Here is a 25,879-nt window from a genome sequence, read left to right as displayed (position 1 = left end):
ATTCCTAAAGACCACAATTTTGATATGCCAGTGATGTTTGCTGATATCATATTAATCGACTCAGGATATGGCAATAATCGAATCATCATTCTAGATTGCAATGTGATGTTATGCTTTGGCTCATGCTGATGTGTGGCTGGCAGATGGCACTTTTTCAGTAATACGTACAATATTCTTTCAGCTGTATTCAATACATTTTCATTATACTGAAGGACTTAATCGGGTTGCTTTATATGTTCTCATAAAGAACAAAAGCGCCGAGTCATATCACAAGATGCTGGAGGCGGTTAAAGGTTTGATCCCAGGTGTTTTCCCGAAGAAGATTTTGGTGGACTTTGAAAAGGCATCTATGGTGGCATTCCAGGAAGTTTATCCTGGAGCAACGTTGACCCAGATGTTATTTTCAAGTTTCCAGTTTAATAAAATTTGATGGTTCGCCTATTAAATCTAAGCGAATTACATAGTAAAAAGGATAGTAGTATAAAACAGTAAAACAAGTTATTTTACATTAACAATTTTCAAAGGGCTATGACAGATTGACAATACAGACGAACTAAGAAACATTAGGAGAGGACATTAGGGAATAAAAGTTACAAATTGTTGTTTCCTCAAGGGAAGAAAGGGGTATGATATGGGTAGGACCAAACGATTAGGTTGGGGAAAATGTGTGAGGACGTATTAATTGTTTAGATGTACGCAGAAAAGTTATTCTAAAGGTTAAATGAGGATTTGAAGAGATATGTTTTTAGATTAATTTTAAATAAGTTAAGATCTTTGATGTTTCTGATATATAGGGGGAGGGTATTCCAGATAAGCGTTCTGAGGAAAGTGAATGAAATTGGCATGAAAGCAGAGTATCAAAATAATGACAACATTCATGAAAGTGTCCGTTGCTTGTCTGCCTTAGCTTTTGTTCCTGTCACCAAACTTACCGAGGCATTGAGATTCTAGCGCACAGCCATATGGATGAACTTGTAAGTTTCTTTGAGCACACGTTTATCAGAGGGCGTCGATTGTGTGGCATAAATGCCTGCAATGTCCAGACCAGAACTATGGAATCAGAACAAGGCAGCTGCAGATGGAGTTGCACAAACAGCAGTGGAAGGTTGGCATCACGGATTGCAGACTCTCTTTCACTGGCATCACCCTACCACCTGGACTTTTCTGGAAGGAATCAAGCAAGATATGAGCTGTCAGAAGGCACTTCTGCTTCAAGGAGCAAGTGGATTAATACATCCATCAACTACAATTTATGCAGGATAGTTCTACTTTACTACAGCCCTTCTCCTCCTGCTCCTACTATGCCTCTTTTAGTGGCCCAACAATGTCCTGAATGTGTAAAGCAGAGCCCTACAGAGGGCCTTACCCTACCCACTCCTGTAGAAGTACCTCAAGAAGGACATGGCGGTACTTGAGAGAGTCCAAAGGAGAGCAACGAAACTGGTAAAAGGGCTGGAACACTGCTCATACGCCGAGAGGCTGGATAGGCTGGGGCTCTTCTCTCTGGAAAAAAGGAGGCTCAGGGGAGATATGATAGAGACCTTCAAGATCATGAGGGTGGATAGGGACAGATTCTTCAGACTGAAGGGGACAACAAGTACGAGGGGGCATTCGGAGAAACTGAAGGGAGATAGGTTCAAAACGAATGCAAGGAAGTTTTTTTCACCCAAAGGGTCGTGGACACTTGGAATGCGCTACCGGAGGAAGTGATCAGGCAGAGTACGGTACAAGGATTGGACGGATTCCTGAGGGATAAAGGGATCGTGGGATACTGAGGGAGGAGCTGGGATGTAACACAAGTATAGAAAGCTAACCAGGTAATAAATAAGTATAGAAACCCAACCAGGTCGTGCATGTGCAAGACCGGAGGGTTAGGACTACGATGGGAAGATAGGACTTCAATGAGAAACCAAGGTGGCAAGGGAGCCCCTTCTGGTGATTCAGACAGGTCGTGACCTGTTTGGGCCACCGCGGGAGCGGACTGCCGGGCAGGATGGACCTATGGTCTGACCCGGCGGAGGCACTGCTTATGTTCTTAAGATTTGAATTGGGATCCCTGCACTCCTTTCTGTTCTTTCCCAACACAGGGTACAGTATCTCTTCTTGATTAGGCAGATCAGGAGCATGTTATCCTTTCCAATACTGACCAACGTGTTCAGCCCCTACAAGCAACCAGCTCCAACAGAGAACTTCATTTTCAAAGAAACACTTAAATTAGGCCTGCACTTCACTAACGTGTTCAGGGCTTAATCGATAGACATAAAGAACGTGGAGGCAAGATAGGGGCAAGAGGGAAAGGAAAGAGGGGCTGGATTAGGAAGCTCTACTCCAGACTTATCATTTCCTTTTCTTTTCTCTGTAGGCTGTGTTGAATTCTGTATTATAACTGTTCTCCTCTTTCCATGTTTATGGCTTACACTTCTGTTGACTTTTATATGTTATGGTTCAACATGACTACCATGTTGCTTTCCTTTTTCTACACTCCTCCTGTGTTCTTATTTGTATGTCATGACAACCCTGAGCTTGGGAAGCTCTATATGTGCGACTGAATGGTCCACACTATTCGTGGAGAAAGCAGCATTGCATACATGTAACAGATGTTCTTGGAGGACAGTGGAATCCTTTGGCCACACAGTCCCTCCCTTCATTTCCCAGGGTTGAAACACAATTTTTACCGACAGGCAATTAGATACTAGGGTTCTATTTCTGACCATGGACAGGAACACCAATGCAGCCACATAAATTTCTAGACGTTTCGTAGGTGGGGAATTTTTACCAGATCGGTACCATCATCTATAATGTTACTACTTGTGTGACAGAATGATCCTACTGTCCATGGAGAACCCCTTTACAGGTATGCAGTTCTACTTTCTGGCTCGAAAGGCCAAAAGAAGTGGTAGACTGAATTGCAAGCTATTGCCCACAGAAGCTGAGCCCTGGGTGTGTTTATCAACCTAAAAAATTGATCAGCTTATGCCCTACTTGGCATAGTTTCACAACATGCTTACTTTTATCCATGGAGAAAATGGGTGTCCCAGTGGCAAAAGAGAGTTATGGGAATTGAAATACCTGCAGAAATTAGAATTTTCAAATCTCACCCCATACTTTCCTTGCACAATAGCAGATGCAAGGTCTTTGGATCATTATGTACTTGTAATCCTTGCGGGTCATATTTTCAAAGGGAAACTCTTATGGGAATTTTCTGTTTGAAAATGAACTTGTAAACTGTTAGGATTCTGAAAATTGCAAAGTTTTTTTTCTAAAAATGATTGTTTTTCTGTTTTGTTGTCCTTCCTTTGCAGAAATTGATGATAAAACTTAATAAAGAAAGCAAACTTTCATTGCAGTGCTTGTTGCAATCACGCATGATCTCTGAGATGTGTTCCCTTGCAGGGGGAAAGTGGAGAGTCACGGACAGGCAGCAGCTTGTCCTTGGCGCGGGTGCGGGCACCCAGCGAGGTCTCCAATGGCACCAGTAAATCCTCATCATCCTCGTCTTCATCTACTTCGCATAGCAAGACTCAGCGTGGCTCTTCTACCTACCACCGGCAACGAAGGCACAGTGACTTCTGTGAGTGACATTGTGTTGCAATCTGATAAAGGTTCATCAGCCAGCTCTTTCTTAGCTCTGCATAAATTTATAGTTTCAAGAAAATAGAGGAGGAGCTTTAGTGTGCAATATATTAATCTAAAGATGAAACAATATGGAGAACACTAGTGTAAAAATAATAGTAAAATGATCAAAAATACGAGGAAAAAGACCTCAAGACTATCGTATTTATGCCTTTGTGTCAATTCAACACATAATAGGGCATATAGTCTTATCATAGATCAAAAAACCTCGTTTAGAACTATATACTTTATTTATATGTTTTTTACTGTTTTCATTGATTTTTTTGTGTGTGTGTTTGACTTTTAACTTATCCACACAATGCAGTCAAAAATATATAACAAATCACTTATCTATGCCCTAATATGTGTTGTATTGACACAAAGGCATAAATACGATAGTCTTGAGGTCTTTTTCCTTGTATTTTTGATCATTTTACTATCATTTTTACATTAGTGTTCTCTACATAATTTTATAAATTTATAGTTTGACACAAAAAAATTTTTCAACCCATAAATATACTCATAATGCAACAAGAAACAACCCTGTTTCCTAATTTTTGTAAATTTTGAGAGTTTTTGGTGTGTAGCTTCAGGGCAACCATGTACAACTATGCCCCACACATACATGCAGCCACATAAGCTAGGCCAATATTATTGATGGAAGTTCTGGAAACAGTTAGACTTTGGGGTAAAGTACAAGTAGACATCACATTTTTCTCACTTGACTTTTGGGATGCCCTTACAGCACCATGTGAACCTGTTGAGCGGTCACTCAGGCACTTCCAGTCACTCGGGCTCCTCTGGAACCTTGGTCCCCACGGAATGAAAATGAGGTTGCTTTGCTTGGCCTGCTGGGAAGAGCTTATACCCAGAAAGTCTTAGTATATAGCTTCTTAGCGCTGGCCTCTGGGTTGAGAGCACTTCTACCCCATCACAGAACCTCAAACAACATAACCTAATTTCAACAAGTGTGGTGCAAAAACAAAACATAAGCACATAAACTTACTCTCTACACTAATTATAATGACAATATTTTCATACAAACCTTTTGGAATGAGTTTTGTCAAATAATAAGAGAAATATAACTTCAAACGTGACTTGAAAATTCTTGCCGATTTGCAAATGGCCAAAAACTTTCAATTAGTAAACTGCACCTTTCGGCTTATGCCAACAGCTCATACTGGTTATATAATAATAGATATATATTTGCTAGATGGCAGGCCTTTGTATTGGTTTGTTGCTTTCAGTTAATTGTGTCCAATACTCACAGAAAATGCCCCAAAGCAACAGTGTGCCATCAGAGCAGAGAGATTAAAGAATGTGCTCTGGTTTTAAAATTTGCAACAAAAATGGCTAACAGGACCTTTTAAACTGTGATTTCCTTGAGCACATTAACCAAAATCCTAGCAAGGCTCAGATATCATGTCACAACATGCCACATTATGAACCATAAGACGAGTATTTTCTTAGCCAGTCCCAATTAGGCATTTGGAAACTGATGGTAGATGTGAATATGGAGGTCAAAAGCCAAAGGCCATGTGTTAGACGCATCATACAAATCCCCTGCCCTAATAATAGTGATTCACTTCTTCTTGTACTCTTGTTTATAGTATATTGCTTTCTTGGTTTTTCTCAGGTGGCCCTTCTCCAGTCCCCATGCACCCAAAACGGAGCCCTACCAGCACAGGAGATGGGGAGCTGAAGGAGGAGCGAATGCCATCACGTAAGACCAGCTGTAGCGTGGTGGGCAGTACGCGGGGCATCCCACCATCCAGCCCTATGGTCAGTAGTGCCAACAACCCAAATAAATCTGAGATTCCAGATCGCAGGAAGGAGATCTCCATTAACACGGTGAGGACTGAATCTGGGATCTATACAGGCTGCCCTCAAGGACCAGAAATGATTGGGTGCGCATCAGAGTCTATGAGGGGCTAGAACTGGGAGGCTGTACACTGGGAGAACAGAGCTGAGAAGCTGTAAAGCAAGGGCCCTTAGAGACTGTAAGAGGCATTCACCAAAGACTGAAGCCAAGAGTTTATAATGCAATATAACCACAACCAATGTAATGAAAATATGCCATCCAGAGCAGGGGTTGATGATGTGTATGATTGCTGATCTTGCTCTCAAGCAGTGGTTCCCAGTTCAGTCCTCAAGTCACATCTAGTTAGTCAGTTTTTCATGATAAGCACAGTGAATATGCATGCAATAGAAACATGATGGAAGATAAAGGCCAATTGGCCCATCCAGTCTGCCTATCCACAGCAACCATTATCTCTTCCTTTAAGAGATCCCACATGCCTATCCCAGGCTTTCTTGAATTCAGACACAATCTGTCTCCACCACATCTTCTGGGAGACTGTTCCATGCATCTACCACCCTTTCTGTAAAAAAAAAGTATTTCCTTAGATTATTCCTGAGCTTATCACTTCTTAAGTTCAACCTATGCCCTCTCTTTCCAGAACTTGACTCATTCACATTTACATCACATAGGTATTTAAAAGTCTCTATCATACCTCCCATCTCCCGCCTTTCCTCCAAAGTAGATTTACAACAATGGACAAAGTGCTTGTGAATTTAGCTTATGTATTTCCTGTGTGGATATCCTGAAAACCTGACTGGTTGAGTGTGTCCCAAGGACTGAATTGAGAACCCCTTACTCTCGAGCCTTGTCTTTGCTTCTGCACTCTCACACTGAAACCTCCCCCCCCCCCCCCAACACACTTGTTAGCCTCCCAGAGGATATCTTTCATTTCTTATATCCCACCAAATCCAAACCCAAAGGCTACCCAGAAAATTGGTTCCATAGACTGGCCTTCAGTTGGATCTCCAACCTGTGGCAGTGTGTGGATGAAAGGAAATCTCCAGACCTGAAGGAGTGTTCCATGCCTCTACCTCATACTTTACCTCCTGTTTTCCAGAATAATATACCATCCAGCGTCATGACACGGAGAAACACATATGTATGTACAGAACGCCCGGGAAGTGACAGGCATTCACTTCTACAGAATGGCAAGGAAAACAGGTACTGAGGTGCTCATCCTCTTGCCCATATGCCCTGCAGTGATTAAGCCAAGCCCCATTCCATAGGTCATAACCCCTCCTTCCATATGAATACCTATCCTCTCCAAGCCTGTCATATAATCCCTGAGGGTCATGTTGGGGGCAGGAGCAATTTCTGCTTGCTTCTGCCAATCCAAATGTTGCTAGCTAGCCCCAGGCAACCCTTAACTCTGTGCAAGAGACATTTTTGAGCGGAAGGAAGACTCTCCAGCATCCCGAGAGCATTGGTAGGGCATTGGTTAAGATGTGAAATTCATTGCCAGAGGATGTGGTAACAGCAGTTAGCATAGTTGGGTTTAAGAAAGGTTTGGACAAGTTCCTGGAGGAAAAGTCCATAGACTGCTATTGGGGGAAGTCACTGCTTGCTCGGGGATCAGTAGTATGGAATGTTGCTAACCGCTCTACTAACCAAAAGCTCATAGGACTCCCCTCCCTGAAAGTTATCGGAACTCGACGACATTATATGTTTTCGGTGATGGCTCCGCAACTTTGGAACACTTTGCCCCAATATATAAGAGAGGAAAATGATCTTAGCTGTTTTAAAAATAACTTTAAAAGTTTCCTTTTTAAAGACGCTTTTAATCTTTAAATTATGCTCAAATCTTAAATTAGTTACCCTCCAGGTTTATACTACTCCCTCCCTAATGTTTTTTCCATCTATGGTTCTTTTTTCTACTTTAAAGCATTGAATTCTAGTTCTATCCCGCCATTCCTTATGTATCAATTAGTCTGTAAGTTTGTGGGTCTAATTTTTAAATTTTAAACGATATGTCTAAATATATGTTTATCTTTTTTCTATTGTAACTCGCTTAGTAAATTTGAACAAGCGATTCATCAAATTAAAATAAACTTGAAACTTGCTACTATTTGGGTTTCTGCCAGGTACTTGTACTCTGAATTGGCCACTGTGAAAACAGGGATGGACCATTAGTCTAGTCCAGTATGGTTATTCTTATTTCTTATTAGCCTGCCAGTGTTCTCAAAAGGGAAGTTAAAATTTCCAAAGTAGGGTTTTGACATGCAAGTGTGCTGCTTTACCAGTGCCTTTGCATGCCATGCAGCTGATTCTGTGGCTGCACTTCGTCTGATTTAGGGTCTGTGAGAAAAAAATTGGGGGCATTATTTCCATTCCCACTTTGTTGAAAAAGCTTGATTAGCGCTGGGAAAAAAAGCCAACAGTGTTGGAGGTGTTCCAGGGACATGGCTGCTTAAGTCCCGATGTTCAGAGTTTTAAGCTGTCAGCCTTAGCAGGCAAATAAGCCATGGTTGGTTAAGTCTGAATATCATCTTAACCAGCTATGTGCTAGCCAGCGTGGAAAAACCTGGATATTCAGTGCCGGTTGATAAAAACTGCCCAGCATTGAATATCTGGTTTGAACGCCAGTGGCGGGCAGTCAAATATTGGACCCATTGTGTCTGCAATAGCACTTTTTACCATGCAGTGAATGCTATTTACATTATCACAGCTTTGTACAATAGGGTTCTTATCTGTCTATTCACTTTTCTTTGTGAATCTACCTGTACTTAAGTCTGTTCCTCTAAGTGTGGGTGTCTGTGCATTTTTCTGAATTATGAGGCAATTTTTAAACTAAGCCTTATGACTTGTAGGCCTGCGGGTATAACCTTCCCATGGACCTAGAAAAATATTTTCAAAGGGAAACCCCTTGTGGGGTGTGACCTGCATCATATACATTTGCGCCTACTTTGAAGTAAGTGAAAAGGTACCTGCAGAAAATCCATGTGGACGTTCCCTCTACAGGGGAGATATGATTCAGACGTTCAAATACTTGAAGGGTATTAACGTAGAACAAAATCTTTTCCAGAGAAAGGAAAATGGTAAAACCAGAGGTTGAGGGGTGGTAGATTCAGGGGCAATGTTAGGAAATTCTACTTTACGGAGAGGGTAGTGGATGCCTGGAATGCGCTCCTGAGAGAGGTGGTGGAGAGTAAAACTGTGACTGAGTTCAAAGAAGCGTGGGATGAACACAGAAGATTTAGAATCAGAAAATAATATTAAATATTGAACTAGGCCAGTTACTGGGCAGACTTGCACAGTCTGTGTCTGTGTATGGCCGTTTGGTGGAGGATGGGCAGGGGAGGGCTTCAATGGCTGGGAGGGTGTAGATGGGCTGGAGTAAGTCTTAACAGAGATTTCGGCAGTTGGAACCCAAGCACAGTACCGGGAAAAGCTTTGGATTCTCGCCCAGAAAGAGCTAAGAAGAAAAAAAATATATATATAAATTTAAATTGAATCAGGTTGGGCAGACTGGATGGACCATTCGGGTCTTTATCTGCCGTCATCTACTATGTTACTATATTACTATGTTTCTTTCTTTATTTATTCAATTTTCTATACCGTTCTCCCAGGAGAGCTCAGAACGGTTTACATGAGGTTATTCAGGTACTCAACCATTTTTCCCTGTCTGTCCTGGCAGGCTCACGATCTTATCTAATGTACCTGGGGCAACCACTCCTTTTCTTACTTGTGCTCTAAAGGGCATGGAGACATTATCCATAGAGGAAGCTGGGCAATTTTTAACAGGGTAGTGTGGGAAAGAGAGAGATCTATTCTCAGCTACAGCTGTTATCTGATGCAAGGATCCAAAGTGCAAGCGGGAATTCCAAAACCACAATTCCTAATCTGTGAATTGACACGTTGTCATTCTCGTATGCTTTTCTGGGCTTTGAGGATGTGGCTGCTTCTGTTTTTCAGCCCATTATTCATTCATAAGGCTCATTGTACCATCAGCACCCTGAATTCATCAGTCTAAAAGGTAGCATGTTACATTACATTACATTAGTGATTTCTATTCCGCTTGTGCCTTGCGGTTCTAAGCGGATTCCAAGTTAGAAGACTGGAACATTTCCAGGAGTATTACAGTACATAGAGTCAAGAATGTATCATGTTACAATTGTTAGTCTGGAATATTTCCAGGAGAATAGAAAAACAAAGAGTAGATTTATAATAGGTTATTGTGATGAATAGAAATTATACAGTTGTGGGTTGTACAATGTTGAGGTGTTGCTGTGGTGGTGTTGGTGATGTTCATGAGAGTATTTTCTAGTGATGGGAAGTGTTTTTTGAAGAGATGAGTTTTGATTTCTTTTCGGAATATTTTAATGTCTGTTGATTTGATCAGTAGATCGGAGATGGTAGGGTCAATTTTTGCTGCCTTGTAGCTTGGGGTAGTTCCATCATGGATTAGCCATATGAGTTCTAGAAGTAAAACCAATTTGTTCTTATGTAATCATTTCCGTTTGCCCTCTGCTTGTGTGTCTGTGATACATGTTCCTCTGTAGTTTGTTTGTGTAGTTGTGTGTGTGTCAGTTCACATCTTGCAGACTTGGAATGGACTCGGCCAGCTCTCCCACTCTCACAGAGACATCCTTTGTCTTTTTTCTGTCTCAGTTTCAGGTTTATTTAAAATTTGATAGTATCGCCTATAAAACTTCTAGGCGATGTACATAATAATAATAAAAACATAATCATAAAAAAATGTACCTAATGATAATGAAAACATAATCATAAAAAAGTACCTAATGATAATGAAAACATAATCATTATGTTACAGCTTAAAATTTAAACCAACTTAGACAAGGACTAACTTAATACAGAAGGAAAAAAGGGGACGAACTACATTAGTTATAGGGAAGTACAAATTGGGATTACAGGGAAAATAAGCATGGTGAAAGTCTGTTACTGTAGAGAAGACATCAAAACTAACGGCTTTCCTGGGCCAAGCTTGGAGACTTCAGAGCTGAGCAGTGCTGTTTGCAGGGAGCAAAAGGGCTTTGAAACTTGTGTCTTGACTATCCCTTTTTGTGCTTTCCCAACAGTTCCATATCGAGCCGGGTGCCCCCTGCATCCCCTTCCACCCACAGCATTGCCACATCTTCCTCCTCCTCAGACCGGACCCGCCTGTCCCGGGGAACTAACATTCGTAGCACCTTCCATGGTGGACAAGTGCGGGACCGGCGGGGCACTGTCCAAAATGGGCCCCCCACCTCCCCCACGCTCTCTCATGAGGCCACACCACTGCCCCAGAGTAGAAGCCGGGCCACCTCCAACCTCTTCACCAAGCTGACGTCTAAGCTGACCCGAAGGTAAGATGGAGGCTGAGATCACACATTCCATGAGGTGGGGACAAGGGAAGAATTCAGTTGTATGGTCTGAAACTAACACTGCCCTTCAGCTTGTGGTGTCACTTTCTGGTCGTAATGAAATATATATTTAGAAGAGAACGGTGCATATGTGCTTGCTTAAGAAAGGGGTAGGGCACTTAAGGGTATTGTGGTTGCTTGGGAGGTTCATCTTTCCACAGAACTCATCTTCAGCACCTAGGGATGCCCATCTCTTAGGACAGTGCTTCTCAACCCAGTACTTGGAGTTTTCAGGATATTCACATTGAATATGCGTGAGAACAATTTGCATACCAAGACAGTACATGCAAATCTGTCTCATGCATATATATTGTGGGTGTCCTGAAAACCCGACTAGTTGGGTATGCCCCAAGGACTGGGTTGAGAAACACTGTCTTAGGAGAACTTACTTGTTGCACACGGGATCCCCATCTCACAGGAAAGCTCAGCTTCAGCATCATGGGATGCCCATTCCTCAGTGGCATGTGGGATCCCATCTCTCAGGAGATCTCAGCTTCAGCACTATGGGATGCCTGTCCCTCAGGAGAGCTCTTCTGTGACACAGGGGATGCCTTTCTCCAGAGATCCTACCTATTTGCAGTTGCTTATTTTGCACAATCCTTTGGGGACATTACCTATTGAAGCTCCATCTTTCTGCAGAAGTCACCTATTGCAACCCATCCCTTTAACTTTGTGAGATGCTTGTACCCTTTGTCAGTATCTTACTCATGCATCACTCATTATTGCAGCTATGTAAGCAGTACTACTTAGGTTGCAGCTGGTTGCTCCTTCACACTGGCGAGTCCACCTATTTAGTGCTTACTGTTGTGGTCTGGGTGGCTTCCAGTCCCTGTAGGGGCTTCTCTCTAATTTCATTCCCATAACCAGCACCTTCTCTGCAACCTTCAGCAAGTCGCTTAACCTCTTCTTGCTTTAAACCAGAATATCTCAAGATGAGGATCAGTGAACACAGACAAATGATAGGAAGGGCCACAGGAATCACTTATTGCTCACACATTTGTAACAATTTTTATCTGCCCTTGCTACAAATTAATTTTACTTTGATGCTCTCCTCTTGCCCTGTATAGACAGATCAATGTGTACTATAAATATCAGAAACAAACAGCCCAAGGGTTCCTCCACTTCACTCTGGCAGTGTCCTTGCTGTACGTACACATGTCCATTCTAAGCACAGGAAAAGGCAGCATTGGCTTGCAAGTTGCAGTGACCACATCCTTAATCAAATCTAATGACTGGTACCTGCTCAGTTTCTTTCAAGAAATTTTAGGACTTTCTCAGCAGGCAATGAAGGCCTAACATGAGAATTCTGCAGAGGTGATGTACATGAGCCCCAGGAGACCATAGAGGCAACTTCAGTGTCTCCCTCAGAAAAGGGAATCCTGTATGGACTCGAAAGCTCTTGTAGAACATTTCCTTTGAATAATAGGATAAAGGGGATGGGACTTGATAGAACGCTTTTTCTGTCTGGTTACAATGAAAGCAGTTTACTTATTTTGTACCTGGGGCCATGAAGTGGAGCTGCAGTGGGAATCAAACTCACAACTCCAGGGTGCTAAAGCAGCTGCTCTAACCACTAGACCACTCCTTCATTCAGGAGCCAGGACCAGTATGGTTACTTCAGCGCTGCACCTTGGGCTGTGTATGGCAAACATTCTAGCCTGCTACATCGTAGACAAGGAGCATCTAGGAGTGAGAAATGTGGAATTGTCAAGATAATAATCTTAATAAATTTGCTACTGGGGAGAGGAGTACCATTGTCCGAGCCTTTGAGCACAGGGAGCAGGAGATGCCCCTATTAAGACTGTAGAAGTTTTGGAAGGCACGGGGGTGTACAGATTGAAGAATTTGTTGTTTCAGTTACCAGGGGGAGAGGGGAGCCTACTAGAGGATCTTTCTGAATGACATGCTTGTCCCGGTTCTTGTATTCTCATCTCCTGCCCCAAGGCTCCCCAGTGAGTTGGGTTTTTTGCCTGTTTTCCTCCTGACCTCTGGAGGTTTCTGTCCTCCTCCTCTCTCCGCCCTACCTCACTCTCACTTTTCTCTGTTTTCAGGGTCACTCTTGACCCGTCTAAGCGGCAGAACTCTAACAGGTGTGTCTCTGGCGCTTCTTTGCCTCAAGGACCCAAAATCAGTAAGTCTCCTCTCATTCTCTCCAAGTTCTTCTCTTTCTTTCTTTCCTCCTTTTTCCTTTTCCTCTATCCTTTTCATTCAGCTTTCCTCTACCCTTTCTTGTTTTTGTGTTGTTCCCCTCTGTTTTACATGCTCCTGCCTCATTGTCTTGTTTTCCCATCTTTCTCACTGTCTCTTCTGGGATCTCTTTCAGTTTCTTCCATTTTTAAAATCTTTCTCTCCTTCTCTCTTTGTAGTGCACTGTCTTGTCTTTGGTTGATATTCCCGTAATTCCTTCTCAAATGTAGCAGCAACTTGCCTGCCTGGGGGAGCATGAGATGCAGGGAGTAACATCAGATAGAGGCAAATCTGGCCTTAGCATGGGGTTAGCAGCTTTCTACAAAGAGGGAAGGAGAACATTCGCAAGTCACCTTGGCCAACCAGATGGCTATTCCATTCAAGAGATCCAGGACTGATTCTTGTGTCCTGCATCTGGTCCTGGAGCGAGTCAGAACTTTCATTAACAACTTCTGACATTTTTAACCTCCCTTCCATCTAGCTTAAGCAGGTGCTTCCCAATCAGTGAAACAGAAAAAAGAGTCACCATTGCCTAATACTCACATCCAGACCAGCACATGGGCTCTGCTCTCAGCATTTAGACACAACATGAAAGACTAGCAGTGACTTTTAAATGTGCAGTAACTCTTTTTTCAAAACATATTTGTAATTACTTACGCTGCTTCTTCCTAGCTAAGCCTTGAATTGTGGGCATTAACAGGCACTGATAGCTGAGCCTGGCTTTGTGCAGGACACACATTGCACATAATATCACATCCACTTCCACCTCCTGAATGGCTTTCAGTGCTTCCCCAGTTCTTATTTTGGTCATGCTTGTCTCCTCTCTTCACACACTGCCTGCTTCATGAAGCTCAGTGCGCTATACAACATTGTTGTTAGTGTAGAGGCACTATAACTTGAAAAGGCCTCAATAACCATGCTTGGCCAGGGAGTCACAGGCTGCAGTTCTCTCCAGAACCTGGATACACATGCACTCTTAACTCCAGCCATTAGTTGCCACCAATGTATAGTACCCAAGTCTACTTCTTCCCCCTAGGGATTGTGAGTGTTGCCTTCGCAGCATCAACCTGGCAAATCTCAAGAGCAAACTGCAGATCTTACTATATGAGGGCACACAGCCCTTCCACTGAGACGCTATATCATGAGAAGGGAGAGAGACTTAAGAGTATGTTTGGTAATTATCTATCGAGTAGTTGAGGTACAGAGGATCCTGTCTGAGGAGAGGTGGATGGACCTAGAGACATCCCTTCCGACCCTTAAATTTGATGGATCCATGACAGCCTTTCCTGGGATGAAACTCTAAAGTCTCTAGTAGTGTACTTTGCATGTCTGCTGTTATTCCAGCTCACATCTACTCCATAAAATGCCAGATCCTGATGGCACTACTGGTAATGTCAAAACTGACTGCCAGTAATGCTGTTAACAGAGCTCTGAGGAAATACCAAGGGTCTCACAGCATCTTCCACTATTCTTCTCCTCTTCAATAACTGAAGCTGCATCCAGCTGCTTCTGATGCTCCAAGTCAAGTGTCAACTGCAGCCCCATCTGGACTGGGGTCTGAGAGGCAGCAGGAAATGCCCCAGCTGATTGCTCACCACTAAATATAGTTTTTACAATCACATTAAAGGTAGGGAACCAACAGCTTGACTAGGTCACTATTTGGCATGGAAGACTTCCAGATTTGAATTTCTTGTCCAAGGGAGCTAACAGCCTAGTTCATACAATGATCCCTTATGGGGGAGGGGGAGCCTGAAGGGACTTAGGAAGGATGGCTAGGGATGAAAAGTAGTTGGGCAGAAATATACTTTGGCGTAGTCCCGGCATGGGTCAGCCATTTGAGTGCTGATGCACGTTGCATCCAGCTGGCAGGTGAAGGCATGGACAGGAGTTAGCCTTCCCAAATGTGGCAGAATGGAGACCCTGTAGGAAACTTCAGATCTGGGTGTGGGAAGGTTTATGTTGCAGTAACTTTATAATGTCTGATACCATCAGCTCCTGAAACCCTCCTCCTTTCAGTCCTAAGCTGTGCAATTTTGTTTGATAGGCTATGCCAGGCTCTCAGCACCTCTCCCTTAGTCACAAAAGAACCCTGCATTAAAACTGCTGCTGATGGTCAAAATGCTTCTTTCATTCCCCCCTTTGCTGCAGGGTCGCAGACGAACCTGAGAGAATCGGGAGATCTCCGATCACAAGGTACCAGCACCATCTCTACTCTACTCTTGTTATAGAATGTTTGTATTTAGACATAGTTCCATCTTGCCTAGCTGACATGAACTCAAAGAGGTTTTTTAGTCTGGATTTCTTTTGGGAGAGTCTTGCACTACTGCTCAGCCCAGTAAGTCCCTGATCCATTCAGCCTGTAACATTTCAAGCTCAGCCCAAGTTGCTTCTACTACTATTAATTGCTACCAGATGTACGCGGCGCTGTACATAGTCACAAAGGAGACAGGCCCTGCTTGAATGACAGATAAACAGGATGCCAGAGTAGGGGTTACAGTTAGCAGGGAATGTTTAAACGGCTGGCTACTGGGATAAGCAGAGGGAGAGAGTTATGCATGGAAGGCAATCTCAAAAGGGTGGGATATCAGTCTATTTTTGAACAAGGAAAAGGGGGTGATGCAAGGATTCAGGTTGTCTATTCAAAGCATACGAGGCAGCAAAGTGAACGGAACAAAGTCTGGAATTGGCAGTGGAGGAGAAGGGTTCAGATAAAAGTAACTTATCTGAGGAACATAGTTCTCGGGGAGGAGTATAAAGAGAGACAAAGAAGAGAGAATGAACACACTTGTACGTTAGTAACAGGAGTTTGAACCGAATGTGAAGGCGGATAGGGAGCCAGTTGAAGTGATTTGAGGAGAGGGGTAATGTGAGTGTAGCGAGGTTGGCAGGAGATGAGTCATACATCAGAATTTTGCAGAGATCGCAGTGGAGCGAAGCGGTTCAGTGGGAGATCTGTTTTAATTAAATTGCAGCAGTTTAAGCATGAGGTTACAAGGATGTGGACTAGAGAGTTGCACGGGGACAGATATCCCACCCGTCCCTATAAACTTCAGAAATAGTTATTTCATTTAATTATGCTACTGAATTAAAAGCTCTGGTAGAGACCCATTTACAAATAAGCAAAGAGACTTTATTAATTTGGAAATATTAATTGGTAATAATACATACTTTGTAAACGGGTTTCTACCAGAGCCTCTAATGTAAATATAAATACTCAGCTGATGAGAACCTCCAAGCTGTCAGCTGAGGACTTCCTTTGCAGTTGGCCGGGGGTCCCTTCTGCCAAGCTTGGCAGGCAGCAGTAGCGTCCCTGAGTCACAGATGCTGGCACCTCAGTGGCTCATGGATGCTGCCAGTGACTGCTGTGCTTGGTGGAGGGGTGTTCTGGTCGTCTCTAGAGGAGGTCCTCTGCTGGCGGTGCTTGGGGATCCCCACCAGTCACAGCAAGGGTCAGCAAGTACTTCAACACTGTAGAAATAAAACCAGAAATGCATTTCCTTTTCTTTTGAATACAATACAAAGACATCTACTATATACATTTCCCAAAGCTAACATATTTTAGTCAATAAATTCCGTTTTTTACCTTTTATTGTCTGGAGACTTACTTTTCCATAAAGTTGGTCCCAGTTTCTTTTTTCCGCTTTCTCATCTTCTGTAAATTCTTCTGTTGCTGTCCATTGGTTCCTCCTACCATGGTCCAGCATTTATCCCTTTCTCATCTTTCGCCCCTGTCCACAGTCTCATGCCCAACATTTCTTCTTCTATCACCCCTCTCCAGCATCATGCCACATCTCTCCCTCCATTCCCTTCACCACTATGTCCAACATTCCTCCCTCTTGCATCTATTTCAATCTGTCCGTTCAACCACAATATTTCTCCCTCTCATCTGTACCTCACTCCCTCCCTATGACCAAAAATTCTCCTTTCTTCCATTCCCCGTGTACACAACCATCTCTTTCCCTCCCTTCCTCTCTCCCAAGTCCATGCCTTCTGTGTCCAAAAATGCATTCCCTCCCCCAATTCAGCATTTCTTTCCTTCCCTTCCTCTCTCCCAAGTTCATGCCTTCTGTGTCCAAAAACGCACTCCCTCACCCACCTCTTCCCCTCCCTTCCTCCATCCTCTTTCCCAAGTTCATGCCTTGTGTCCAAAAACGCACTCCCTCCCCCACCTCAGCATCTCTTTCCCTACCTTCCTCCATCCTCTTTCCCAAGTTCATGCCTTGTGTCCAAAAACGCACTCCCTCCCCCACCTCAGCATGTCTTTCCCTCCCTTCCTCCATCCTCTTTCCCAAGTTCATGCCTTGTGTCCAAAACGCACTCCCTCCCCCACCTCTTTCCCTCCCTTCCTCCATCCTCTCTCCCAAGTTCATGCCTTGTGCCAATAACGCACTCCCTCCCTCCTTTTGTGTTCTGCCTCCCAGCCCTCATCTGCAAGCAAAATGGAGCTCGAGCCGCGAGGCTCGTCTTCTTTTCCCTACCTGCCCTGCCGCAGCACACAGCCGACCGGAAGTCTTCCCGTTGATGTTGGAGGGAGGGCTTTGTTTAAGCTCTCCCTCTGACGTCAGCGCTGACATCGTGGAAGACTTCCGATCGGCTGTGTGCTGCGGCAGGGCAAGTAGGGAAAAGAAGACGAGCCTCGTGGCTCGATTGCATCGGAACCCCGCAGGATCCCCGCGACCCTAGGAGGCATCCCCATAGGATCCCCGCAAACCTAGTGGGCGTCCCCACGGGATCCCCACAACCCTAGGGGGCGTCCTCACGGGATCCCTGTTCCTGTGCAGCTCTCTAATGTGAACAAGGGTCCCTCTGTAATTCCCCCACCTGAGCACTGTGTATATATTCACCTTCTTGTACAGTTTGTCTATCTTGACTAGATTGTAAACTCTTTTGAGCAGGAACTCTCTCTTCATTGTTTTGATGTACAGTGCTGTGTATGTCTAGTAGTGCTATAAAAATTATAAGTAATAATAATACAACAACAATGTAGTGCTACCAGACACACGCAGCACTGTACATTAAACACGCGAGAGACATTATCCTAGGGCAAGCAGACAGCATATTCTCACATGTAGGTGACATCATCCACGGAGCCCAGTATGAACAGTGAAAAGTGCACTGTCACGTTAAGTTTTGCGAAGATTTGAGACTGCCTGCACTGTGCATGCGCGAGTGCCTTCCCACCCGATGTCTGTTCCTCGGTTCCGTAAATAAGCTAAGAAGCCAACCAGAGGAGATGGAAGGGATGTGAGAATATCTGCCTGCTGTCTCCGGATAACACCTGTTATGATAACAAGCAGGCAGCATATTCTCACATGTGGGACTCCCTAGCTTACTGAAATGGGATGGAGGGAGAGTTGACCATTAGGAAGAAAATAAATTCTGTAATGCTGCTTGGCTGAAACGACCATCTCGTCTAGAATAGGATTCTAGACAGTAGTGAGATGTGAATGTATGAATTGAGGACCAAGTAGCTGCTTTGCAGATTTCATCAATGGGAGTGGAACATTGGAAAGCTACTGATGCTGCCAGAGCTCGGATGTCCCTGGAGCTGTAACCCACCCTGAACATAGCAAAAGGAGATGCAGGCCACTAACCATGAACAAATACAGTGGAACCTCGGTTTGCAAGTAACCCGGTTTGCAAGACGAGCAAAACACTTGGCAAACTTTTGCCTCGCAAACAGAGCATGTTCCGATACACGAGCACCTCCCCCCGCTCTAACCGGCATCGCACCCCCCCCCTCCCCGCGAGAACCGCATCACACCCCCGTGCTGGAAGCGGCATCCGCCCGCCTTCCCTCCCAAACATGCTCCTTACCCCATCTGCTGCTTGTGCGAGTGAAAGAAAGCTCCCTCCTCTTGCCTGGGCTGGGCTTTGAGCATCTGCGCATGCTCAAGGCCTTCTGACTCTTGTTCTCTCGGGGGGGTGCGATGCTGGTTAGAGCAGAGGGAAGGGGGTGATGGAGCAGCGCCGTTAGCCTCGGGGGGGGAGGTAGAATGAATCAAAACGAGTTTCCATTCATTTCTATGGGGAAACTTGCTTTGATAGACGAGTAAGTTGGTTTACGAGCATGCTTCTAGAACGAATTATGCTCATAAACCAAGGTTCCACTGTAGTTTGGTTACAGGCAGTCCCAATCTGTTAGGCTCAAAGGAGACAAACAGTTGCGATGAAGATCTTTGTAGCTTAGTTCTTTGAATGTAGTAAGCCAAGGCACGCTTACAGTCCAACGTGTGAAAAGCTGTTTTTCCAGGATGAGAATGAGGCTTTGGGAAGAATACTGGAAGCACAATGGATTGATTCAAATGAAATCCTGTGACTACTTTGGGAATAAATTTTGGATGAGTTCTGAGGACCACTTTGTCATGATGAAATACTGTAAAAGGTGGGTTGCAAACCAATGCTTGAAGCTCACTCACTCGATGAGTGGACGTGATGGAGATGAGGAGGATCACTTTCCAAGTGAGAAACGTAAGATGAGCAGATGCCAGTGGTTCAAATGGTGATTTCATCAGCCTGGCAAGGACTACATTAAGATTCCAAATAACTGGACGGGGCTTGAGTGGAGGTTTGGAGTTGAAAAGTCATTTCATAAACCGGGATACAAGAAGATGAGTGGCCAGAGGTTAATTATTGAAAGGAGCATGGAAAGCACTAATAGCACTGAGGTGAGCCCTGACCGAAGTAGTCTTAAGTCCTGAGTTGGATAAATGGAGAAGGCAATCTAACACTGAAGGAATAGAAGAGCATGAAGCCTCCAAGTCATGGAGGTTATACCACGACATGAAGCGTGTCCACTTTTGTTGGTAGCATTGCTGAATAGAAAGCTTTCTGGGATCAGCTATGGCGGCTTGTACTGAGTAAGAAAGGTTAAATTCTGTTGAAATTAGACCAAGAGGTACTGGGCTCTGTGGATGACATCACCCATACATAAGAATATCTGCCTGCTGTCTCCGGATAACATCTGTTTCGGTAAGTAACTGTGCTGTCCCTGCCCAATAGAGATTACAATCTAATTATGACAAACACTGAACAAAAAGTCGAATCTATATTTAGAAGGGGATTGATGAGGTGGATAGGGTGGGGGATTATAAAGGGAAAGACCAGCAGAAAATGGGTTCTTTACAAGTTGGTTAGGTTGGGACCTAAACACAGCTTCAAAAAAGTAGGCTTTCAGCCTGGATTTGAATAGTAGCAGTGTTCTCAGAGAGGAAGGGGTGAATTTTGGTGATGTTGTAGAGACAGAAGCGACAAGCTTTAGGATGTTCATAGAAAATGAGAGATCGGAGTTGAAGACGGTTACAAGCAGAGGAGGTATGAATGATAATATTATTATTTACAGAGATGGAGAAAGAGGGGGCAGAGTGGAGGATTTAGGAGGAAAGAAGAGTAGCTCAGTCTTGGACATGTGTAGTTTCAGCTGGCAGCTGGTCATCCAGGCAGCAATGTCAGACAAACAGGTAGAGACTTATCTTGGATTTTTGGTGAAATCTCGGGAGTAGAGAGGTGGATATGGAAATCATCAGCATGTAGGTGATACTGGAAGTCATAGGAGAAAATCAGGACATTGAGTGAAGAGGTGTAAAGGGAGAGGAGAAGAAGTCTTAAGACAGAACCCTGGGGTATACCAACACTAAAGGTGCGATGGGAGAGGTAGGAGACAAACCAAGAGAGGACAGATTTGTGGAATCCAAGCAAGGACAGTGTATCAAAAAGTAGGGAGTGATTAACAGTATCAAAAGCGGCAGATAGGCCAAGAAGGATGAGGATTGAGTAAATAATAATAATAATAATAATTTTATTCTTATATACCGCCAAAGCCATAGTAGTTCGAGGCGGTTTACAATAAGAGGAGCTGGACAATCAGCGAAGATAGGTACAAAGTACTTGAAGGCGCTTGGATCTTGCCCGAAGCAGGTCACTACAGACTTTGGTAAGGGCAGTCTCTGTGGAGTGTAGGGAGCAAAGGCCAGATTGTAGAGGACCAAGAGTCAGTTGAGATGCTATTTCCTTATTACAATCTTCTCTGGGTAATCAGATACAAACTTTAACTTTGCATTGTACTGGAATTCTAATGGAAACATCGAAGATAGAGTGGAAAAATTGGATTGCAATTTTCAAGAACAAGCAGTTAAAATTGAGACTTTACAAAACCAAGGCCAACATTTGAAGAGAGATAGTGGAAATGTTAACTTTAAATTGGAGGTATTGGAGAATGTTACTAGACAACAAAACCTCAGATTAATTAATTTTCCTAAAGTATGTTCTTTTACAGCTCTTGATATGTTTAAGAGATATTTGTCAGAGGTTTTAAAAGTACCAGAAACCTCCTACCCACCAATTTCTAAAGTTTTTTACCTTCCTTTTGGAAAGAAGAAAACCGTGGAAGATCAACATGGTATTTCAATGGACAGTTTGGATTTAACAAATTTTTTGGAAAGATCAGATGTGGTAGTGGTAGCTTCAACTACATTGTTTGTTCAGCTGGCATTGGACTCAGATAGAAATTGATTGTTCAAAATGTTTTTTAAACATCAGGATAAATTATTTATGAATCAAAAATTTAGAATGTTTTCCTATGTGTCAAGAATTACTCAGTAAAAGAGGAAGCAAGTTTTACTTTTGGACTCCAGGTGTTAAAATTAAGGGCTACATTTGTGCTCAGATATCCTTGTAAATGTATGATCAACCTTCAGGGTGCTAAATGTGGGTTTTTTTTAAGCTTCACAGTTAACTAAATTTATTTTAGGTAAAGTGGTTTCTTCCTGTAGTAACCCACTTGAACTGCAGACACAATCTTTGCAAGTGGATAACTAGTCCCGAAAGCAGGATCAGCCAACTTTTTTTCCTTTAAAAATAATGTGATGTAATCTCCATTGATAGTTTTTGCCGCCTCGTCATATAATTGGAGACTATCTAACAGTGCAAGATAAATTATTTATTTCCTCATTATTTTTTAAATTTATGTCTTTTACTTTAGTTATTGTACTGTTAATATTCAGTAATTTTTTGGATCATGGAAAAATTGAAATTTTAATAAAGAAATATTGAAAAAAAGAGTCAGTTGAGATGAAGGGAAGTCAAGGCAGTGACGGAGGACACCATGCTCGAGTAGCTTGGATAGGAATGGAAAAAGGGAGACAGGGTGATAATTGGAGGGGCAGGTGGGGTCCAGCAAGGGTTTTTGAAAAGTGGCTTAACCACTGCATGTTTGAAGACCTCGGGATATGACAGATAGCAAGGATAGCAGTATGTGAGCTGGAGTCAAGTAGAGGGGTTGGAATGGGGTCAGAGGGGCATATAGTGGCTCAGGACAGAAGTTATGCGGTTTCTTCCCCTGTGAATTCAGAGAAGGAAGAAAAGTCAGGAGTTAAAGGAGGGTCGAGAGGGTGGGACTGGGTAAGAGGAGGTGAGTCTAGAGCAAGGGTCTCAAAGTCTCTCCTTGAGGGCCGCAATCCAGTCAGGTTTTCAGAATTTCCCCAAAGACTATGCATGAGATCTATGTGCATGCACTGCTTTCAATGCCATATTCATTGGGGAAATCCTGAAAACCCGACTGGATTGCGGCCCTCGAGGAGGGACTTTGAGATCCCTGGTCTAGAGGGAGAGGATGTGCGGGTTACCTCCTGAGTTGTTTGGGTGAAGGAAGATGGGATGGTGGGAGCTGGAATATCAGCACTTCAGACTTAGCCCAGCAAGTTTCAGTTCCACATTTATTTGATATAAAGCCCATTAGAAAACGATCTAAGCAGCTTACATAAAATCTAATTTAATATTAAATTTAATGTACCAACTCCGAGCTGGCAGCAACTCAGACTCAGCCCAGCAAGTCACGGTCACTCCTAGGCTCAGCCAGTTACTTGGTGACCACAACCCTCAGGTTCAGTCTAGCAAGTCACTAATCCTTCTAGCCCAAAGTGCCTCCATCTCAGACTCAGCCAATTGACAGCCTTCTAGCCTGCGGCACCTCAGGCTCAACTGCCTTGATGGTCCTGCAAAGGGCAGTATATTCCGGAAAGTACCTTAATAAATATAAACCCAGTAGATTGGTGAAACTCAGGCTCAGCCTAGCAGGTCACTAACACTCCTAAGCTGCAGCATCTCAGGTTTTAATTTGCTTCACTGTTCCTGACATTTGCAAGAAAGTAGATTTCAGTTTCACATTCAGGGGGCTTTACAAACTGTCCACATTGGGCATATTTCAGAAAGCTAATTGCATGCTTAAGTCCACTTTATGCTTGAGCACAGTTTAAGCCCTGCCTTTGGTGTTTAGAAAGTTTTGGAACTGTTTTTGAATTAAGTAGTTTGGAATGAGGCTGTGGTGATCATTATACAGTAGTAGCTGGTACTGAATGAGGAAAGGAAATGGCTGGATGCTGAGCCAATGGTTCCACATCAAAATCCATTCCTCGTTGTACCCTATTGCATCATGTCTTTATAGTTCTGAACTTTTTACAGAAGGAGAAACTATATCTTTGAGCATGCAAATGGAATAAAATAAGAACTTAATCAGTTTGGTCTGTATGGCTTCCATCTAGTTAACAACCCTAATATATGCTAACATGGTTGTGTTCTGATTGGCAGCTTTCTCATTTCTGTCTGTCATCTAGTGGCAATCTACCTTGGAATCAAAAAGAAGCAGAGCCACGGCTGCTCCGATTTAGCTGGAATGTGAAGATCACCAGCACCCAGGACCCTGCGGACATGATGGTGGCCATCCGGCAGGCTGTGGATGCTGTTCGATGTCGCTGCCGCCAGGCTGAGCCCTTCCTGCTCTCCTGCACAGCCGGAAGGGGAGCCAGCGAACACTTCTCCCAGTTCGAGGTGGAGGTCTGCCGGTTGCAGAGGCCAGGCGTCAACGGGGTGCTGTTCAGGCGGGTTGCAGGGACTGCTCTGGCTTTCCGGAATATGGTGGCAAAAGTTTCCAGTGAGCTACAACTTTGAGAAAGGGAGCAGTGCATCCTGTGATTGCTTTTGCTGGGATTGTATCTGACTGTATCAAATCCTGTTACTTACTCTTTGGGACCTAATAATGTTGATCCTTATTACATGCAATGTTTTCTTGTGTTGTCTCAAATTATTTTTTATTTTGTTTTCACAAGAAGAAATGCTGCTGATGAAATTTTTTTTTTTTGGGGGGGGGGGGGTGTGGGAGAAGTAGAGAATTTTTTTCCTTATTTTGTTTTTTTATTACAGCACAAAGAGACTGATCAGAAAAAGGAAAATCTTTCAGAGATAAATATAACCATGTTAAGAGCCAACATGCCCTGTACCCTAAGAGAAAAGATGTATTATTTTTGGACTCTAGTGATTTGCACATATTTTTCTGTTATCCTTTAAATTTCTGGCCTGTTTTGTGGTGATGTCACTGTATATTTGCTGGCAGAATTTGATGCCGCATTTTGATGTCATCTTTAAGGGACTAGGAAATAGGGAAAACAATCATTTTGGTTCGTCATTTCCATCTTTCCCTGTCCCTGGTTGCTCTTTTTTTCTAGGATTTTTTTTTTTTTTAATGTCAGTTTTAAAGAGTTACTTAAATAAGCTTTGATTTATTCCAAATGAAAGATTTGAAAAGACAATTGCAATGCATTATTTCACACCTTTGTTTCATAACCTTTTTTTTCCTTTATGTTCATTTTCTTTCTTTGGGGGTCCTTTTACTAAGCTGTGGTAATTAGTGCATTAGAGCAACCTTACTTGGGTTTTTCCCATGCCTTAAGGCCATTTTTACTACAGCTAGAACATGGCCTTTTTTTTAATTTTTCCTAATAATGGCCATGCATTAATGTTGCATTTGGAAATGCAGCCATTGAAGAGTTATCATATGAGCACATACTGACACCTATTTTATAGGTGGTAAGGGCTCACATGATAATCCTGTGCTAACTAGATATCACATGACAATGTAAATGTGTTAACTGACTAAAACAGGAACACCTACTCTATAACCTCACCCTCCAACAACAAAAAAAATATTTTTTGCACAACGTCAGTGTGCGCTGATTTAAACTGCAGGATGCATGAGTACATCCTACAGTGAGCCATTTTAAACTGCAGTAAGTGTGCTCTAGCACTTACCACAGCTTAGTAAAAGGACACATTTGTTTTAAAACATATTTCCTCTACTTCTTCTCTCCAGTGGTGCAGGATGATGACATCAGAGCTGGTCCTGAGCATCTACCCCTTGGCTGCACTGCATTGCTTGGTTAGTCTGCTTCAGGGCATCGGCTAATGTCACTGGCCTGCTTCCTAATGCAATGAGCATTGGATCAATCTTATGACATTAAGGGAACTTTTTTTTACGTTTTGGGTTTACTTGAAATTTAGGCAAAAATCAGATACTTGACCCCTGTACTTATATCTAATGTATTTATTAAACCTTAAAATGTACTGTTTTGATAACTTTTATTTTCCAAAATGGATCTTAAAGACATTGGAAAATAGTATGCTACATTTTGTTGGAGTCTACAACTGCATTTTCTACCTCGACACCTTGAGCTCCTTTTTTCACTTTGTAGGTAAAGGGAATGTATCATGTTTTGAGTTTCTGGAAAAATCTCTTGCATGAAATGTCCCTGACCCATGTGGCCCAGTTTGTGAGCTAGAATTGTGCTCTCAAATGTGGTACCATGTTTCCCCAAAAATAAGACACTGTCTTATATTAATTTGGGGCCCACAAAATGCACTAGGTCTTATTTTCGGGGTAGGTCTTTTTTTTTTTTCATGTACATTGATCATCTCTCCCTTCCTCTCTTCCACCCCAATTCTTCCTCTCCCCCACATGTGCAGCATCTATCCTACCCTCCCTCCCATCCCCCCATGCAGCAGAACCTTTGCACAGCATCTTTCTATCCTT

General features: G+C 43.1%; 1 protein-coding gene across 3 annotated transcripts in view; it reads left to right on the top strand.

Moving 5' to 3' along the window:
* The window catches only part of MARK4 (microtubule affinity regulating kinase 4), a 149,023-nt gene extending 123,610 nt beyond the window's left edge, over positions 1-25,413 (top strand). For 2 of the 3 annotated variants that reach the window (XM_033956549.1, XM_033956550.1), the window contains 6 exons: positions 3,394-3,571; positions 5,249-5,463; positions 6,531-6,634; positions 10,510-10,776; positions 15,169-15,213; positions 23,631-25,413. In XM_033956549.1, coding sequence (XP_033812440.1) covers positions 3,394-3,571; positions 5,249-5,463; positions 6,531-6,634; positions 10,510-10,776; positions 15,169-15,213; positions 23,631-23,964 — 1,143 coding nt within the window. In that variant the 3' untranslated portion in view covers positions 23,965-25,413. Of the gene's footprint in view, positions 1-3,393; positions 3,572-5,248; positions 5,464-6,530; positions 6,635-10,509; positions 10,777-12,884; positions 12,965-15,168; positions 15,214-23,630 lie in introns of all 3 variants that reach the window. The other variant, XM_033956551.1, reaches the window with a different exon arrangement.
* Positions 25,414-25,879: the final 466 nt, after the last annotated feature.

This window comes from Geotrypetes seraphini, chromosome 8 (assembly GCF_902459505.1).
Source record: "Geotrypetes seraphini chromosome 8, aGeoSer1.1, whole genome shotgun sequence".
NCBI lineage: Eukaryota > Metazoa > Chordata > Amphibia > Gymnophiona > Dermophiidae > Geotrypetes > Geotrypetes seraphini.
Note: the sequence above shows the minus strand (reverse complement) of the source record. Positions and strands in the feature narration are given on the sequence as shown.